A 21,346-nucleotide genomic window follows, 5' to 3' on the forward strand; every position below is an offset into this window, starting at 1 on the left:
CAATAGATTTCTTTTTTTCAACAATGTAAAAGTATTTAGTGTCACTTTTGCTGAATAACACAAATTTCTTGAAGAAGAAAAAAATAGCACATACTAAATGCAAAAAATGGCCAGCCTTTCAACAGGTTAAAAATGCTATATAAAAAAGGCACCATTAAGAATATGAAGCTAAAAAAATTACCGGTAATTAAAATCCACAGTTGGCTGTTGGACCTCTATCATTGCGTAACAGTATTCATATGGTCAAGAACATTAAAATGAAAGTCTTCTGGCACTGCTTAGCAAGTGGCCGATGATAATGATGGAGGTAAACTGTCATGCTAAAGATAATCCTCGGGTGCAAGAGCAGATGGTCAAGTTTGAATTTTAGGCTGATTTTCCATTTATTTATGATAAGCTAGCAGGAATAGGGAAACAAGTGCAACAACAGATTATGATAAGCATCACAAATATCATTTGAACACATGCAGACACATGCATGTGATGTCTCGCATATGCAGTGTAACCTTACACATTATCACACCTCGAGGGTGTATTAGCTGACATTTACATCGCAATCTAAAACCTTCAGTGATAACGGCTCGAGTTAATCCACTTCTCGGCCATCCATCAAATTCATTGCGTGTAATTTCATAAGCAGGCTTTGACCTTTCAAGTGTTCCATACTTTTCCTGTGACATTAAAGTGAAACCCATCTGTTGAGTGAGCCTAGGATGCAGAGGGGGTCTGACATGTTAGGTTCATGTCATTTATTAGTTTGCTGATGGAGGACAACAGATTGTTCTCATATGTAATCTGCCCCTTTTTTCACAATGACAGTAAAAGGGGGACAGGCAATGGTCAGCTGACAAATAAAATCGACTTAACTTTACATTAAGATATTGTGTTTATATATATATATATATATATATATATATATACACACACACACACACACATTTATATATGCACATATACTTGATTGTGCTAAAGTGGAACTATTGCAAGTATACTTCAGGTACACTTTAAATATCTTGCATTTAAAGACTGATATTATACAGAGAGCATACAATCCTTATTAATAATGATATTAAAGCACATTTTAGGATTAATATTAAGAAATGTGCATTGTACAATAAAGAAATACTCCAAATAAACTTTCATTTTATAGTCTTAAGTGATATGTCAATAAATAGTATAGTTGAAGTATACTTAGTATGAAATAAATGTATTTAAAATTTTTGTAGAGATTGTTAGATTTTGTTTTTTTTACACTAGATCAAGTTTTTTACTTGGGTATATACATACATATAAATATAATGTATATGTATATAACATGGACTTATTTTCAAATGAAACATCAGGATTATAGGTTAAATATATATTATTATTTATATATAACATGGACTTATTTAAGAAATTCACCATCAAAAGTATATATATATATATTCCAAACATACTCACTTGTTTGGAATCATTGCCCCAGAAGGTCCAGATGATTGTGTTCTTCTCGATGGAGGTGGTGGGGGTGTACCAGGCCTCCAGAACAACCATTTGTCCCATGATTACTTCCATGTCTTTCCGTGGCACCTCGACCTGCTGAGAATCACCTGTGATAGAAGTGAAACAGCCACTGATGGGACTTATCCTGGAGATCAGAGGGCAGGTTCGGCAACAGTGCTTGACTTTTAGGTGACATCATTAAATTGTACATTTAAAAAAAAAAAAATCATAATCCTACACAGGCAAAATTCCTAATCCATCAAAAAAAAAAAAAAAAAAAACACACAAACGGAACCTTTACAGCCCCTCAGATCCCAAAAATCATGTACTGAAAAAATTAATAAGTTCATATAAGGTAACTCTTTTTAGCAAATTCTGTAGAAAAAAATACATATTCTACAAGAGCAAAATATAAATGCATCCATATTTTCCGAGCACAGCTGTGGTATGACTTTCATTTAAAAAAAAGAAATCATTAAAGTAATTGAAGTATTTGATGTGCTCCTCATCATTAAACAAAATGAATTGCCAACCTAATTTGCGCAAAGAGCAAGAAAAAGCACACATGAAATATGAAAATATAAAACAAAATTAACTGGTTAATAAGGAGAAAAAAAAAAAAACCTCCCTGAATAAGAACATCTACACCAAATGGTTCCACTGAAGAAAAAGTGCTAAATGATACCCTGAGGTGACTAATTTAAGCAGGGATCACTCACAGGGCAGGAAGTCTCCAGAGCTGCTCAGCTGGAGGTGGATCAACTGATCCCAGCATTCCCAACTGTCCTGGTCAGCCAGTTTGGCAGTAGATCCCTCACTTACAGATAAACGTGGTGGTGGAGCTCTGCTGAGCCGCGCTGCGCTGCACTGCTGCTATATTCCCTTTACTTTCAGCTTTAAACTGAATCTGTCTGTGACGTAAAGACGCCGGTTTCTTGCTTTAGGCTGAACGCTGCCCTCAAGCTGCTTTGTTATTGCTCATGAGACTGCGCCTCCATTTTTTAATTTCTGTTGTGGATCTGGACTAGTAATCCTCCAACAATCCACGGCTCAATTTAGCAACGCTTTCTCTTGGCTCACGTGAAACAAGTCAAACTCAGCTGTTTTTAAAGATGATGTAACCGACAGCTCCTTTGACAAACGCTTTCACTGCTGGATTGCCTTCATTCATATTCTCACAGAAAGATAAACCTCCCAGATTAAAGGATCTGGTGGGAAACTGATCTAAACATATCCACATTCCTTATCATTTATCCTTATTTCACCTAACAGAGGGAGCTATACATTAGTACATAATCTCATCATCCAAAGAATACTATTATTATTAATAAGAAATGTGTATTGAGCAGAAAATCTGCATTTTTTTTTTTACAATATAACTGTTTTTACTGTATTTTTGATCAAATAAATGCAGCCTTGGAGACCATTAAAGACTTACCGACCCCAAAATGTGCACAATATATTAAACATACAAGTCTAACTAAAGACGAGCATAAAAGTGTATTCCTTGGATATTTAGAACAGCAAAATTTACTTCGGACTCTGATTCAATCATATTACCCAAAACAATATTGTATTTGTTTCTGTCTGCCAGATTTGTTTTGCACTTAATCTTTTTAGTGGTAAAAGCTCAATCTTCCCCTTCGTACCACCCTGGGACTTTGGAGGGAGTGTAAGTAGGACATGCGTCGCCTGGGCTCATGAAAGCGCTGCGCCGATGTGTGGCGGCTCTCTGATGTGCCTCTGTGTGCCCAGGTTTATCCCTTACATTTCTGAGCCACAGTTGTTTATTAAATCAAGGAAAATCATCCCTAATCCCGTCACTGGCTCCATCTGTGCCGCTCCTGACAGACACACACAGTACCAAGGTGGGTAGCCTGACACGGACACCTTGATTTGAGGATTACATGGACACACTGCACACACAAATACATGATGCATGTATATTTATACACAGACCAGGTGAACACGTGTGAAACTTTAGATCTTCATCCTGATATATGTAAACAAGCTATGCATGATAACAACACTGACATTGATTCACACCAGTCTAACTAAGTGCACAGTAGTATTTTATACATTAAGAAGGTGAAGACAGGAGAAGCTGCACAAAAGCAATGGGTGAGGGACATCTTTTGGAAATGTGTGGAAAATATCACCCCCTACATTTAAAAATCAAACTAATGAATGGAAAAAAAGATCACTGTTGTACAGTCTATTGCCATTACAGAAGGCCACCTAATGAGGGCAGCGCAATACTGATGGATGCAAGTAAAGATGATAGATGAGTTTAGATAAACAGACGTAACAGGGTAAATATCAATGCCACTGAGTCTTATGTGCATTCAAAGGAATCAGAAATCCAGATCAGACAACAAAGCAGATTTTAATAGTGTACTTAGAATTTGTATCAAAAGACAAAAACACCACAACATTCTGTATATTATATAAAAATAAAATAGTTTATATAAATAAAATGAATTGTCTAAGGATCAATAAGAATATAATTTTGTTTATAAATAAATCAAAAAGTCACTATTCACTGACAATCTTCCCATTCCAGTAAGCTGTTAACTCAAGAACTATTGTGACCAGATCACAGAGTCAGTGAGTTTAAGGGTGTGTTCACACTTGTAGTCCGGATTACAAAAAAAAAAAACAGTTACATACGATGGTATTTTGACCAGCTGAGAACTCGTGAACTCGAGTCAAACAACGACAGGAATCACTCCGTCACACACAAACGAAGATATGCTGCGAGTAGACGCGGTTCTGAATGATGCCAGATGGCAGCATTCACACTAATTCAAATGAACGGCACTAACAGAGCAATCACACCAGGGTTCGTTTTAACCCAACCAAACATGCCAAGTGTGAACACACCCTAACTCAACAACTGTTGAATCAGTCTGATTCATCCAATTCAAGAATCAGACTGATCTGATTCAATTCACTGGCTCAGTGATCCAGTCAAAACAGATCTCAAGTTTACAGCTTACTGGAGGGGAATAACAACTGAATGAATGTCTGTTCCTCACACTAAGCTATCATGGCTTCAATAGATTTTGAATAGACAACGCATTCTCATCCTAGGGCGTCATATACTGACGCTTTTGACATTTCGTCTACATCGAACGCACATGGCACCCTTTAGCGTCAATATGACACGCACAGAGCTTTGTTCGGTTATGGGTAGGTTTAGGTCTGGGGTAGGGTTAGGGTTAGACCGCTAGGAGGCGCCTTCTGGCCCATATCTATCTGCGTCTCATATTGACGATAAAGGGTGCCATGTGCGTTCGATGTAGACGAAATGTCAAAAGCGTCAGTATATGACGCCTTGGGATGAGAACGTGCTGGAATAGATGTGGTTAGTATATGGTAAAACAAAAAAAACAAATTCTCCTTTTTGTGTTTCACAGAAAATAATAGCACACAAAATTTGGAATGACAAAAGGGTAAGTAAACAAGGACAATATTACAAGTAAGAGCATGTCTAGGCAACAAATAGGCTACAAGTAACTAACTTCATCTAAAGGTTCATTGTCAATTGTAGGCCTATCTAAAAGCAAGAACTGACATTTCCCAGAACATCCCAGGTGCTCAAAAACAGGCAAGAAGCTTTTATCAAACGTCCTTCCTGAAAAAAACCCCCTTGAGCCAGGTGTTGATAGGAGCTTACTCCCATTAAACAGAGACACATTGTCTTCTAATATAATCTCCTCTTTTGCTTGTCTCCAGCTCACAAGGGTTGTCTGATAAAGCTTTAGCATGAGCGATCTGAGCCAGCCTTAAAATACCTGCTAATCTTGGGCAGCTGCACATTAGAAAGCACTTTACTGAGGTATGAGCGATGCAGCTCAGGTCCGATGAGTACGACTAACCCTTCCCATTTGATTTTAAAATCCATTGTAAGGGGAATGCTGGGTTTAATTATCAGAGAGTTTACCTTGAGTGCTGAGAGCGAAGTCTGCAGTATACAGTGACACTGAGTGAAGTCTGCAAGGGCTCATATGTGTAAATATAAATGCACTCTTTTGAACAATAAACATTTGGTGAAGGTTCCTTTAAATAGGGTTACATCAGTTTAATCTTTAGTGCTTTTTAAGCAATTTTCTGAGCTTTGTCAAATCAAAGGGCCTTCTTTCAAGTTTAGATCAATTCTTCATGCTTACATGGACACAGACAGGCCATTGTCAGGGGAGGACAATCAGAAACATTGTCCTGGGCCTACCAAGGTCTTTTAGGTTGTAGCCTACTCATCCAGGCCCTGTGGATTTTAGCAATGGTCCGGCCATTTCATAGTATCTACTACCCACTGTACATAGGAAGCACTCTTAACTCTCACATCTTCATGGACTCCACAATTATTTCCCTCGTGTCGTAAAATTTTTCCTTGTAATTATGTATGGTTTCGTTTGCAAAAATGTGAAAAAAAAATTTTTTCACTCAAATTTTTTTTTCAAAATGCTGTGTAGAAGCAAAGTGTATGCGCGTCGTGCACACGCTACATTATGGCCAAGCATGCGCCCTTAAAATAGCATCTGAATAACGCGCCACTGACTTTAGACTAGGTTTTTCCTGGTCTGTGGCGGAACTGTTTTCCGAAACTGCAAAATAGCACCAGGGAACACACCGGAACACGCCTCCTGTTTTCGCTGAACCGCCCCCCCGGGAGCGCAAGTTCATTCCCTAATTTACCTACGTGCGTCTGTGGAGGGAAAAGTCCGCTGTGCGTCGGGTGCAAAATAGGAATGATACATGCGTCGGTGTACAAAGTCAGTTGCGCTGGGTGCAAGATAGGCCCCTTCAAATCGGTAATCTACTGCTATTCCTGCAGTCCCCGGATGTCCCAAATGTTGAATTTTCCGTCGAATTTGAACCACTGAATTTGTGTAAGCAAATTTGTAAAGCGAAATAAAATGGACCAAAAATTGCCTATTGAATATTATAGGTTGTATTTTTAAACAGAATGTATAAAGCTTGGAAGAGTCAGCTTTATAAAAACAGGATGTTTCTAAAAATAACTCTGACTGTGTTTGGCTGAGAGAAGAAAGTCATAAACACCTAGGATGGCTTGAGGGGGAGTAAATTATGGGATCATTTTCATTTTTGGGTGAACTAATAACCCTTTAAGTGACTTATTCAGAACACTTTACATAGGCAGCAACTCTGCATGCACATAAATCAATGCTTCTCATGCAAAGGGTATGGGCATGTTGTTAAGATAACAAATGGGATACACTAATAAGAATAAAAGATACATGCACACTTATACGATTTGTTACTACGTGTTAAAAAGTTGCTTTTTAACTATTTTTGAGAGAAGCCATGCTCACCAAGGCTGAATTTATTTGATCAAAAAATACAGTATTTTGGGATTGCCTTGTCCATGAAAGATAAATGTCATGCTGCCGAACTCGACCAAAATGAGGGATATTAGAAACTTCCTATCTTTTGGAACCAGCTTCAGGTCAGCAGTGTGAACATGAGGATGATGAAATCCTGTCTAGGTGTCACGAACTGCTCCGAGACAAGAAGTTTGAGGATCCACATGCAGTATTTATTGAACAGAGTAATCCAAAGACGTAATCCAAAGTACAGGCAAGGTCAAACCGGCAGGCAGTCCATACAAACAAACAAACACAACAAGGCAGGGAACACAGGGAAAAAGAGTAATCCACAGAACAGTCAAAAAATCAGAAACCAAGGAGAATGCTCGGAGTTCCAGTGTGACACTAAACAAGACTTCACAGATAATGAATGAGAAAACCAGGCTTATATGGGGTGAGCTAAACAAGATAATGAGACACAGGTGAATGTGATAATGGATGAAGAGTCCGGGCAGTGAGTTATGGGAAATGTAGTTTGTGAGGGAATGACAATAGTCTGATGTGGAGTGCCCTCTGGTGGCTCTCAAGGGCACTCCAGCTGGTGACCGTTACACTAGGTAGTCAGCTCACTAGTTTTGAACAGAGCCTTTTACCTTTCCCCCTCTCAGCAATTCACTCTTCCTCTCTCTTTTTGCACACATACACCCCTATAATAACAAATATTAATCTTAAAAAAGATGGAGGCCATATATTGTGACATGACATTATGGGAGATGCTAAAATAGAATGACTGCAGGGCTTGAGAAAAACTTATCGGCCATAAATATGGTCTTAAATCAATGTGACTCTTTTTTGCTCTCAGTCATCATGACCCAAGCTGTCAACTGGCCTTTCAGAGAAACTGAAAAAACAGAAATAATACCTCAGTATATAGAGAGTTAATAGACTCTACAAGTTCAATAAATAACTGATCAAAAAAAACACGAGTAGACTGTGGTGCAGACAGACAGATATATAGATTTTCAATAAACACCTTTAGGGGACATTACAACTGGTTTTGAATAATCTGAGCCGCAACCAAGATCATTATATTTGTTTACATGTCTGACTGCTCTTGAATTGGTGCACATGCTTTAGTTTTGATTGCTGTGTTGGTCTTGGAGAGCGCTGTAAATCTAAAGAGTGCTGCCTAAAGTGTGGAGAGCATCAATCAGCCTGAATGTGACTGGCCTGAAGTGCTCTCCATCTCTGCCACTCAGGTCCACAGGAAGAAAATGATGCCGTTCCACAAAGCTACTCTCTCCGTAGCCTCCGGCATATGGACACAATCTCCTCCTACAAATCTGTGCAGAAAATATTAATCCATGCAACAGGCAGATGGATCGGGCTTGAATTATGTATAGAGCGCAAGCTCAAGCAGAAGAATTACTCCAGCAGTCTAGCGGCACATCTGACGTACAACATCAAAATCATGCTTATCAGGTTCTCACGAAGGAAAGTCAGGAGAGAAGATCATTATGGACTCTGTGGATGGGATGTGATTCACAGAGAGTCGGAGGAAATTTAATGGCCATTAAAGGCTATCAGGAGAGATGATGCCGCATGTTGCCTCGGGTCCTGAAGATAAGCATGGATGGAAAGCAGTTTACTCGTTCATTCTGCAAAAGACTGCAGAGAACGTTTTATCAAAGTGTGCTCACAGTAAACTGCACTAACAGATTATTGGTTTGTTTGCTTCACATTTATCTTTTTGTTTAAATAAGCCCAAAAGCTTTGAAGTCTAGTCAGTCATAGCGTAGGTTCAGACACAGATCAAAGAACCACAACTGACACATCCTGCAGGATCTTCATAAAAATGAGAAGGGGAAAAACTTAAAATATGGATAAGAATTCTAATCAGCAAATGCCAGTGAGATGATATACTGGGATCTGATTGTGTCCAGTAATGAAATTGGCTTTATTAGACACCCTCCATCTGCACACACTTATCAGATGTCCATCATCTAATCATACGCAGGTCTGTGAAGCTCAGCTTCAGAGTGGACTGTCTGGAGTATAAAAAGAACAAAATCTAGACAAAAATTTAGACTAAAAAGCAAATCTAGACTAAATCACTGAGACCTTAAATCAGACTCTCCAGCCATGGGCTGTGGGATAAATATTTAGATGTCAGCGAGGGGAAAGGATGCAATGTCTTTTCATCTCTTGGATGTATAATTTCCAGGGAGATCAGCCAGCTGCTATGGCAACCTCAGGGCTGACATCATCTTTGAAAGTTTCATTGAGAGGTTAATTAGGCTGTTCCAAAATATGTACAGAAAATATATACAGTACACACTGGTTAGATTAAAAGTCTGTTATGCTCACCAGGGCTGAGTTAATTTGATCAAATCTACAGTACAAATAGTAATATTGTGAAATATTATTACAATTAAATATATTTCACTTCTCTATTTGAATATATTTTTAAAATGTTATTTATTCCTATGATGGCAAACCTGAAGTTTCAGCAACATTACTCCAGTCTTCAGTGTCACATGATCCTTCAAAAATCATTTTAATATACTGATTTGCAGCTCAAGAAACATTTATTATTATCAATGCCAAAAACAGTTGCTTAAAGGAGAACTCCGGTCAATTTTAACATTGAGCTCATTTTTTTGTACATTTGGAGTGCTGTCAATACAGAGAACAACGACAAAAATCGGTGTTGCCTACACCGAGTTATTCTATTTTTAAAATTTGCACCCTGTTGACTTCAATGGGGCAAGTTTTAAACCTGCTTTTAGCCTCTTAACATCCTTGATGTGTCATTACAAGTGCACAGAAAATGTGAGTGATTCCTTCTGAGTGAACACGGTGAATCTGACTGCAGTAGATGTGAAAGATATGTATAAAAATGATGTTATTTAAGCCAGCGCAAATACCTTTGTTTACATCCTGTTTTTCGGTTGAAGTCCAAAGTAGTCGATTGCCGAGTTCACACGCATAGGTTTAATACCTATGATCACGCGCGTGAACTCGGCAATCGACTACTTTGGACTTCAACCGAAAAACAGGATGTAAACAAAGGTATTTGCGCTGGCTTAAATAACATCATTTTTATACATATCTTGCACATCTACTGCAGTCAGACTCACTCGTGTTCACTCAGAAGGAATCACTCACATTTTCTGTGCACTTGTAATGACACATCAAGGATGTTAAGAGGCTAAAAGCAGGTTTAAAACTTGCCCCATTGAAGTCAACAGGGTGCAAATTTTAAAAAGAGGATAACACGGTGTAGGCAACACCGATTTTTGTCGTTGTTCTCTGTATTGACAGCACTCCAAATGTACAAAAAAATGAGCTCAATGTTAAAATTGACCGGAGTTCTCCTTTAATATTGATCCATTTTGTCCTTACTATTTTTGATCAAATTAATGTCCTTGCTGAATAAAAATCTTACTGACCCCAAACTTTTGAAAAGCAGTGTAAGGGCCGTGACACACCGCCTGTCAGTGTAACTCTACCTCTCCGTTAACGTGATGTGAATGTACGTCGCATTGCGCAGTATGTTGAGACAGAGGCGCCAGAACTGCAACTGATAGAATGCACTGTAAAACGATACTACAATATTTCTTAAAAAGCAGCTCGTGGAGACATTTTAATGTTCCATGATCAAAAATCGTGATATCGCATACCCTACAGCTGATCGTTTAGTGCGATAAATTTCTTACATTGAGTAATGCCTTTTGCTTTGATGCTGTCTTGAGTAAACTTCTTTACTTTTTCAGATACCTGAGCCACAGAAGGTGTCGGGACACCTTCTTGGCAGCACTGAGGCAAATTAAATTGGATGTGTTGAAACTATTAGCTGTGCTACCCCCTCTTGATATTTCTCCAGAACCCTCATTGCAAATGGCAATTTTCCAAACCGCTGGTCCAATGTGGGTACAGCGTAACATCATACAGGTATAAATTCCTTTTTAATTGATTATTAAATGAAGGTTTATACATGCTAGTTTCCATGATATTGTTCAACATATTGTTTTTTATTACTACTGGAGCTGCTAGTTTGCTAAGTTTCAAATGATTATTAAACAGCGAGCACAAACTATGCAAAAGCGACAGCCCTTCCGGCACACTCAGTGTCTGAATTCATTTTCACTCACTTCTTTAAAGGAGAACTCCGGTCAGTTTTAACATTGAGCTCATTTTTTAGCAAATTTGGAGTGCTGTCAGTACAGAGAACAACGACAAAAATCGGTGTTGCCTACACCGTGTTATCCTCTTTTTAAAATTTGCACCCTGTTGACTTCAATGGGGCAAGTTTTAAACCTGCTTTTAGCCTCTTAACATCCTTGATATGGGCTAAACATCCTTTAGCCTCTTAACATCCCTGTTTTCCGTTGAAGTCCACAGTAGTCGATTGTCGAGTTCGGGCGCATGATCGTATGTACTAAACCTATGCGCGTGAACTCGACAATCGATTACTGTGGGCTTCGACCGAAAACAGGATGTAAATACAGGTATGTGCGCTGGCTGAAATAACATCATTTTTATTTATATCTCTTTCACATCTACTGCAGTCAGATTCACTGCGTGTTGATTCTGAAGGAATCACTCACATGGCTGGGCACTTGTAATGACACATCAAGGATGTTAAGAGGCTAAAAGCAGGTTTAAAACTTGCCCCATTTAAGTCAACAGGGTGCAAATTTTAAAAAGAGGATAACACGGTGTAGGCAACACCGATTTTTGTCGTTGTTCTCTGTACTGACAGCACTCCAAATTTGCTAAAAAATGAATTAAAGGAGTTCTCCTTTAAGTGGACCATATTAGAGGAGTAATGTAGGGAATAGTACAGAGTGAATTCAAACATAGCTCATGTTATAACTTACATAAAAGAACACCATTAAAATGGATGGTGCAGTTTTTTTTACAATGCATGTCTGAGATAAGGCTCAAAAATAGAACTAAAATGCTTGATCTGACCTAGACAAATAAGAGGGCCATTGGGAGCTGGGATGGATGCGAAAGGTCTGTGCCGAAATCCCACAGGGCTGCTCCGTACAGCTGTGGGACAGAGTGGACTCGTTGCTGAGGCTCAGGTGTTTCATACAGTTGCCAAGCAAGAGCAAAGGAACTCAAAGCTAGAAAACAGAAACATGCAGTGTTTCGTCATGCGCTCCAATGGAGAGCTGGAAAACCTTCAAAATATTGTCACATCCAAATCTGAAAGCTCTCTCGCCACAGCAGACCATCAGGCCTTCATTTAGTGCCATTGCTAGAATACCCTCCTGGGATGGGAGTTTAGATAACACAACAAAAGTTTGGAATTTTAAATGTACAAAACACATAATTATGCAAAATACAGCCACTCAAGCTAGCAAGTTTGAAAGTTTACACTACCATTCAAAAGTTTGCTGTCAGTGAGATTTTTTTATGTTTTTGAAAGAAGGCTCAACAAAGGCTGCATTTATTTGATCAAAATTCCAATGAAACAGTAATATTCTGAAATATTATTCCAATTTAAAATAATTGTTTTCTATTTTAATATGTAATTTATTCCTGAATTTTCAGCATCATTACTCCAGTCTTCAGTGTCACATGATCCTTCAGAAATCATTTTAATATAGTGATTTGGTGCTCAAGAAATATTTCTTTTTATTATCAATGTTGAAATCAATTATGCTGCTTAATATTTTGTATATGGAGATGAAACCATGATAGAAGAATAGAAAGAACAGCATATATTTGAAATAAATATTATGTATTATTTATTTGTATGATTGTATTATTGTTATTTTTAGTAGTAGTAGTATTTAAGTATATATTTAAGTTTTTATTCACCAATACTGTTCACCTATCTGTTTGGTATGGTGGTTCATCTATTCTGATCTGTGTATAACACAAGGACACCTCACTTGTCTGGAGAACTGGGATGGTTGACTCATGGTAGATGATGAGTCACTGTGAATCCATATCATCATGTGCGTCATTGACCGAAACCATTAGTCTGACCTGATCATGTGGATCATTTTAAGACTGTATTGAGACCTAAAGTTTAAAGTGACTCATTTAAATGGTCATTAGCTCAGTTTAGAAATAAAACTAGTAAAGTCTGAGTAAATCTCCAATCCAACTTTAGATTAGAAAGGAATTGAATTGCTTTGGGACATTTCCCCCAGAGAAACCTGTGGTAAAATACCTTGCTCAAGGACAACATTGCTGTTTCATGACTTGTGTCAGTGTTGCAATGCACTTCTCAACATACACCATAGAAATTGTCTAGACAGTAATCATTTGAAAGGTCAGCGGCAAGCAGGGTTAAAGTTGACTGCATTGAAAACAGATGCAAATCAGGTGAAGGGGCTTTTACAGGAGTTGAGAAACACATTAATGCAAGGATGATAAATCTTTTGCTTTGCTCCCAGAGACACATGCTGCCTGTTGATGATAAACCACAGGAATGAGCTTAGAAGATGAATGAATCTTATTAAATGCTTGACATGTTTATAACTCTGCTGAAAGGACAGGTTAGGACACCCAGAGAGAGATATAATATTGTCACAGTGCTTTGCAGTTATACAAACAAAACAAAGTATAAAACTAACAGACCATTTTTACACACCACATATGCTACCGTAAACACAATACAATAAATAATAAATACAACTGGTATCATGATGAGTTCTTAGAAGAAATTAATGTATTTGTGTGGCCGTGAGAGGGTGGTACCAGATGTCACTTACGGCTCTCATGTGAATTGGTGGTATACCTTTAAAAAAAATCATAAATACACTACTGTTCCGTTCAGTTCAGCCAGGACACATTAAATTGATCAAAAGTGACCGTAAAGGCATTTATAATGTTACACAAGATTTCAATTTCAAATAAATGTTGTTCTTTTGAACTTTTTTATTCAAAGAATCCTGAAAGAAATGTATCAGTTTACACAAAAATATAAAGAAACACAAGTGTTTTCAACAATAATAAGAAATGCTACTGAAAAGGAAGTTTCGTACATGCACAGAAAATATCTTGATTCTGTGTTAAAAAATAAGGTCTCTCTTTCCAGCAAAACTGCTGGAAGTGTCCCTATTATGCTTTTTCGAATACTATGTTAAATGCAGTGTGTAATATAGTTGTTTGTGAATGTAAAAGTCTGAAAAGTTTTAAAGATCAAGTGCATAACCTGCTACAGTACGCAACAATGTAACAAATTTGTATAATACCAGCCATATGGTCTGTTGCCGGCATGTTGAGAAGATGCTGTTTTCAGCGCTGCAAATCCAGATGCACTTCAAAAGGATGAGGATTCAAGCTGGAATTGATACAGAAACATGTGGAACATTGTTTTCCTACACTGAGGAAAAATCAGATATGGTAATAGGTGTTTCGTTTCTGACATGCACTAAGCGGTACACCAATCACAACAGACTGGACCGTCCGACCAATCAGAGCAGGGTAGGCTCTCAGAAAGAAGAGGATTGGAGAGACTGATTCCTCAAACAAACCGTTTTCAGACTTTTTGAGAAATGAGGTGATGTGCAATGTATATTATGAAAAAATGTAAGTGTTTTTTGACCTTTGATGGATGTAAATCTATTGTAGGAGACAAAAAAACTAAATTAGGAATTAAAGCAGAACTATGTAGCTTTGCTGATTTCTCACTTTTTGCTTGCGGGTTTCTCTATAGAGCTCCCCCTACAGCTTCGGAATAGATATTTGACAACACTGTCGTCAAAACTCGTTGGCGACTCTCCCCCCCCCTCCCATCTTCTCCCGCTCGTCATGTGCATTTGTTTGCAAAGAACCCGGCGAACACACAGAGCCATGTCCACTGAGGTATGTACAGTATGATACACAGAAGGCTAGCATATAAATGTTTAGATAGTGTATGTGTGCAGTGCCGTAAAGCAATTCGTTACATCGCGAGACCTGATATCATGCGATACTTCCTGATGCCCACCGGCCCAAAGTTGCAAGTGTGGTTTTTCCGCTCACAGGCGCTCGGGGGGTGCGAGACGGCCACCATTCAACCCGAAAAAAGTCATATAACTATTCCAATGACTCCGAAGCTGTTTGGTTAAGGTAAAAAAGTTACTTAGTTCACCTTTAAAATAGCATAATAGGGCAACTTTAATTTAAAATCAAAACATAGGGCCTCATATATTGAAATAAATTAGGTAAAATATTTCAAGAGGGTTACCAACTTTTGTTTTTAGGGTTAGGGGTTGGTTAGGACAATATATCAATAACATTTAAATAATTAAGCAACTAAATAATTCCTGAAAATTAATAATACAAATGCAGAATTGAATAGTAAGTGCTCTGCAGTAGCCTATAAACTTCTAGTACATACAAAAAAAAAAAAAAAAATTAGGCTCCTAAAAATGTGGTCCGATGACTGCGGTCCTGAAACTGCAGCCTCTGGTATTGCAGGAATACTCAACTCAAACCTTTGTAAACAGTAGTTTATATATGTAATATGTAAAAAATGTAGTAAATATATATATATAAAACAGGTTGATCTGTTGCTGAATCCTAAGCAAGCAACTATTAGTCATAACATAAGCTGATGACATGTTTCTTATTAAGTTTTTTGCTATCTGTGTAAGTTATGAAATTCAAGTCATTAGATGTCACAGCATTGATGTCATAGATTTCTGCATCCTGTCACATTATCCATAATACATTATCCATAAGACATAAACAACATGCACATATTTAAACAAAACAGCCTTCACTCTTCACACTGAAGGAGCCGCACAACTGTCACACTGAGCTGTGTTTTAATCTGTCAGCAGATACCAGCTCTAGCAAAGACTGAATCAGGACAGAACGGCACAGGAAACGTCTCCTTTCTCTAACTGTGACACACACTATTTAGTTAGTTAGTTACTAGACATTCACAGGAAAGTCTCCCTGGAGCAAACCTGAGGTTAAATGCTTTGCTCAAGGGCACAAGAGTGATAGGTTTCCTCTCAAGTTGCCTACACCTAGGTCCTGAGACCAAAGTGTGCCATGTTGAAAATGACTTGGATGGTTATCACGTGTTCTTGTCCTCACTCATGCAAAGTATTGGTTGGTTAAATTTACAATACATTTAGTTATGTATACTCTCGTTTATTTCATCTGACTCCATAAATGAAAGGTTTTAATAATATCTGTGCCTCACTAAAAGTGAGCGAATGTTTGACTATTCCTTTTAACCATTAAATGAACAATGTCAAAATCAGTTGGAATAATCACATTGTAGCAATTTAATATTTCAGATATCAGAGATCAATTCCACAATCAATTCAAATATCTAGAACATGGTTATACATTGGTTACACCAAAAAATCTTACCCAGCTTGTACCTGAGATAGAGAGAGAGAGAGAGAGAGAGAGAGAGAGAGAGACAGAGAGAGAGAGAGAGAGAGAGAGAGAGAGAGAGAGAGAGAGAGAGAGAGAGAGAGAGACAGAGAGAGACCTATTCCTTTCGTGTCCAGCCAAGAAGAGACCAGATAGAGCACGCACACCTTCCTTTATCCTGTTTGCCCAGGTGATACGGGGGATGGGGAAAACCACCCTCAAATGGCTTAACCAGTTTTCTCTAAACTTCTATAAACCTTATTACCTTTTATTTTATCTATCTGGATATGAGATCTCTGTACCACTCACTTTGAGACATTTCAAATGACACCAAAAACATAACAGTCAATGATAAACATTCACATTAAACCATATTCTTGTGTGAGTTCTTAGTAGTTTGCGGAAGTGAGGTCGTATGGGGGAGGTCAAATGGTAATTAGCCCTTTGTCTCAGACCAGGGCCTCAACCAGTATTTTCAGTCTTACAATGAGCTAATTCAAACTTAAGAAATGGCTGTAAAAAATGCAAGTTTAAATGCTTACCTTACACTGTAAAAAATGATTGTAATTGTAACAGTAAAAGACTACAAAAATGCCACGGTAAAAACCTGTTAATCGGTTAAGTGTAAGATTCCTTAGTATATACAGTATATATGTTGAAAAACTGTAGTAAATGTTCCCAGTAAAATAATGATTAATGTACAGTTGTTGGAAGTGAAAAAGAACAAGTCATCTTATAATTTACGCTACAATGAAAAAAATGTAAATTGTGACACTTCAAATTTGATGTTATTTTTTTTCATTTAAATAATTGTTTCTTAGTTATGTACATTTGAGTCTCATGTTACATATTATGTTTATTGCATTATTTTAGTGTCATGTGTGTTAACATTATAGTGTTTTGTATTTGTGGGCAAAACACTATGGACATTCTGTACAATATATTAGTATTTACCTCAGCTTGTGGAAAAGATATAATACTGAGCTTTGATTCTACAAGTGTCATTTTCATCACCTGTGTTTATAATATAAATGTAAAGGTATATATAACGGTACAGAGTTTACTTCAGTAGATAGAACATTATATCAATTAATAAAATATACTTTTTTACTGTAAATTTAAGTTCAATACATAAAACCTAAAATATTACAAAAAAAAAAATTTACGGTAAAATGAATTTTCTGTAAATTTCACAGAATTTTTAAGTGTAGAAGAATGAACTATTGGCCTAAATTATGCTCACACACAAGTCTATTTATTCTTTGTATGCAACAATGTCTCAAGGCGAAGGAATCTTGTGAAATCTGCAGGTGTTTCACTGACGCAGAAGGACATCAAGGACGTTAGACAGCGCTCCTTTTAGACAAAGCTATGAATGTACAATAGGTTTGCATGTCCTGCAATAGACCTTGGTCAGAGGAAATACACTGTTTAATTTGATGGAAACAAAGCTCTGAGGGACGGCGGTACACTTCAGTGCAGTTTGACATACTGATCTAGGTCACATCTAATTTTACAACTCATGCCATGCAAAGTGTTTTGTTTACTGACAATATTTATTTTCAATCCTTTCTGTGAGCCTTGTTTTCGTTCATGTCAAATTACGTATGGCATCTATATAACCCAGTCCTAACTAAATTCTATAACATAACAAGTGGATATTTTGATGCACATGAATGTACTGCCTGAACGGTAAATGAGACTAATAAAATGAGGAGGATAAATATGGAGTCAAATTTATAATGATGCCGCTTCACAGCACCACGGATTTAAAAACCATAAATACTGAAACCAAAACAAACGCCCTGACTCATTAACCTTGTCTCATTAGACATGCTAATTGTATTCTAAATCAAAGCAGCAAAAAAATAAATGTAAATTTTTTGCTCTTCTTGCTCTACATGATTCAATATTAGAGTGTAGACTGGTGGCTTCTCTAAACCTTTATATCAAGCCAATGTATCAAACATTCATTGGTACAGTGTGGATTTCAAACCATTTGTTGCCTTCCATTACTTTATTTTCACTAACTAAAAATAAAGCTGGAAAAAATCATATCTAAATATTAAATGAAAACTTAGGGCAAGACACCCCAGGTGAATAGGGTAAAAAAAAAAAAATATATATATATAGATAGATAGATAGATAGATAGATAGATAGATAGATAGATAGATAGATAGATAGATAGATAGATAGATAGATAGATAGATACCATACTTATCCAGTTGATTGATTACATTAAGAATTGCAAACATTTTTTGTATTACAAGTTTTATGAAATGTTATGTTTAAATATGCAAATGAGGCATTATCTAATTAAATATGCACTAAGAAAAATCTGAACATTGGATGAAGTCGGGTTCAAATTTCATATTTAATTTTTTATGACATATTAGAGTCAAAGGTTTTTACAGAGGGGGTTTTGGAATTCTCTTTTTATCACCCATTAATCAGAAAATACAGCCATCAACAGCCAGAAAAAAATGAATGTTCACCATTTCTTTAGGAATAAAATGTATAAAATCAGGCTAATTATATTTGAACAAACCCCTCAGTAAAAACCTTCAGAATATACAGTAGATAGGAATAAAACTATAAAGTTTGGTGTGTGTAAGTGCTAATGAAGTGGAGATTTCTGGCTCAGTGCAGGAGAAAAAAACTCATTTTGAGAAAACGGCCTTTAAAGAGTAAAAAGTAGTGTAACTGAAATCTACAGACACAAACAGATAGGTGCTATAAAAGATACATCAAAAGAGTATTTTGGATGTTTTCTTTCCACTAATCTGAAAAAAAAACCTGTGTTTTTGTCTCACCTTAAAACAGAAAATAAGAAATGCTGCCTTGGCAACTAACTGCACTAAAAAAACTGAAATAAATTAAAATAAAATAATGCTATATAAAAATATATATATTAAAAATATAGCAAATTCAAAATAATAAAAAAAAATATATAATAGTATAATAATACTAAAATAACACTAAGAGCAAACAAGATTAGTTGTTTAAAAGCAGCAATTTTCCCTTCTCTCTGCAAACAGCAACTGTTAAAGGGGTGGTATAATGCCCTTTTCACAAGATGTACATTAATCTCTGATGTCCCCAGAGTGTGAAGTTTTAGCTCAAAATATCCCACAGATATTTTTATATAGCATGTTAAAATCGACAATTTTTGATGGTGAGCAAAAACGCACCGTTTTGTGTCTGTTCCTTTAAATGCAAATGAGCTGCTGCTCCTAGCACAGAGGGCGGAGCTACAACAGCTTGCACTCACACAGACATGCACTGAAAATTTCAAAAACATTTAGCCTTTTATGTTCAAACCGCATTCAGACAAAGATGGAGAGACTCAACATGTAGAATGCAACAGGACATTTCTGAATGGTTAATTGATGAATTTATGTAGCTTATGTGTAATTATCTTCTAGTCATTGATTAGCATATCCTGTCTTCTGTCCTGATGTCACTAACTCAGGAGGAATGTCGTGTAGTCCCTACCAGCCGTTTGTTGTAGTCCTTAAAAAACGATTTCTTTAAAAGCAAATATCTCCCTTTTCTTTGAACTTTGAGCGTTGTAACTTTGCAGATGTTGTTTATGCTCAAACAGCAACATTACATAACTAGAGTTAAAAAAGTGAAATCATAATCAACCACCCCTTTAATCATTTGATTTACCTAATATAAATGACTTAATACATAATAAATAAGGCTGGCCAGGTCAGTTCATAAAGCCGTCAAGTGTCAATTCTGCAAGCATTATTTCAGGGAGCTGCTTTCATTCTGTGGTGTGAAAGACAATAGCATTCAGTACGATAACAGTAAATGGGTTATATTATGCGAGTGTGTGTGAGCAGGAGCGATGACCGTTCCCCCGACTACTTTTTCCAGGGGCACTTTGTGGATCCTTAGGGGATTGGACAATGTTCCTTAGGCCATGTAGCTAAGCTGCCTCTTCACACTATAATCCCATTACCAGCCCAAGCTGTCTTTACGGGGAAGAAGACAGGCCGATTCTGGCCTTAACGAACAACATTTCTTAATCTGTGACTTTTCAATTCCCTGTACAATTGCATTAGGCATTGCTAATATTTTAGAGAGTGGGTGGAAATCCCTTTTCACGTGCTATGGAGGATTTCAGCAGATCTACTCTTGGTTACCAGCCAACATTTTAAAATAAGACATATTATCTGGAACTATTACAATAAAAATGCAATATTTAAATGGATCAGGAAGAGGAAAACACACAAGATGTTAAGCTAAACAAGTCTGCCTACAGAAGTAACCTGTCCACTGCCATCTGTACTGAAATTAATGGAAATTTGTCACACCAGCTATGATGGATAGATGTCCTCTTTTGCCAGAAGGAAATCATTTAAAAGGCCTGTGCATCCTTTGCCCTATTTTTTGGACAGAAAACCTATTTTATATACCTGATGGTCATTTTTTATTTTAATTGAAAAGGAATAGCACACTTCCCCTCCAACAACCAAACAATTCCTCACAGGCCTATACGCGAGGGTCTGGTGAGGCAACATGTTCCCCTAAATAATTGATCACACCATCAGTTCACTATGACTTCAACAATGTTTTCTCATTGCATTTGAGATGTACTAGCTTGAGCTATTCACATTAGACATGTTCAACTAAACAATGACATAAAATAAGAGAAAAGTCAGGTCTTGCTATAACTAAATACCCTATAGTGAGCATTTACTGCAGCCACACATTTTCCCAAACATATTCCTAATGGTCCTTTCCATCTCGCTTCTCTGCTCGACAGTAACAGTCTGCTGCTCAGAAATAATAGATGCTCACTAAAACACTACTTCATTTGCCACAAAGATAGTCCATGTTAAGTCTATGAGGGAAGCCTGAGGAGATATGCATTTCAATCCTAAAATGACACTCACTTAGGAAATTACAAAGAATTTAGCGATTCTGCTTCAGATTCCTGAACAATGTTTTTATAAAAACTAAATACAATATACAAACTTTTGACACAAAAGAAAGTAATAATGAATTCCATAATGGTAAATGGTAAATGGTAAATGGACTGCATTTATATAGCGCTTTCATAGACCTATGGCCAACAAAGCGCTTTACATAGCCTCACATTCACCCATTCACTCACTCATTCATACACCGACGGCGTGATGATTTTGTTTTATATAAAATATATATTGTATTACAC

The 21,346-nt window shown here is 37.0% G+C and overlaps 1 protein-coding gene across 3 annotated transcripts in view; it reads right to left on the reverse strand.

Moving 5' to 3' along the window:
• The window catches only part of esamb (endothelial cell adhesion molecule b), a 41,608-nt gene that overhangs the window by 10,978 nt on the left and 9,284 nt on the right, over window positions 1-21,346 (reverse strand). For 2 of the 3 annotated variants that reach the window (XM_079885332.1, XM_079885333.1), the window contains exon 2: window positions 1,444-1,589. In XM_079885332.1, coding sequence (XP_079741458.1) covers window positions 1,444-1,589 — 146 coding nt within the window. Of the gene's footprint in view, window positions 1-1,443; window positions 1,590-2,201; window positions 2,471-21,346 lie in introns of those variants that run through there. The other variant, XM_079885334.1, reaches the window with a different exon arrangement.

This window comes from Squalius cephalus, assembly GCF_949319135.1.
Source record: "Squalius cephalus genome assembly, chromosome: 11".
NCBI lineage: Eukaryota > Metazoa > Chordata > Actinopteri > Cypriniformes > Leuciscidae > Squalius > Squalius cephalus.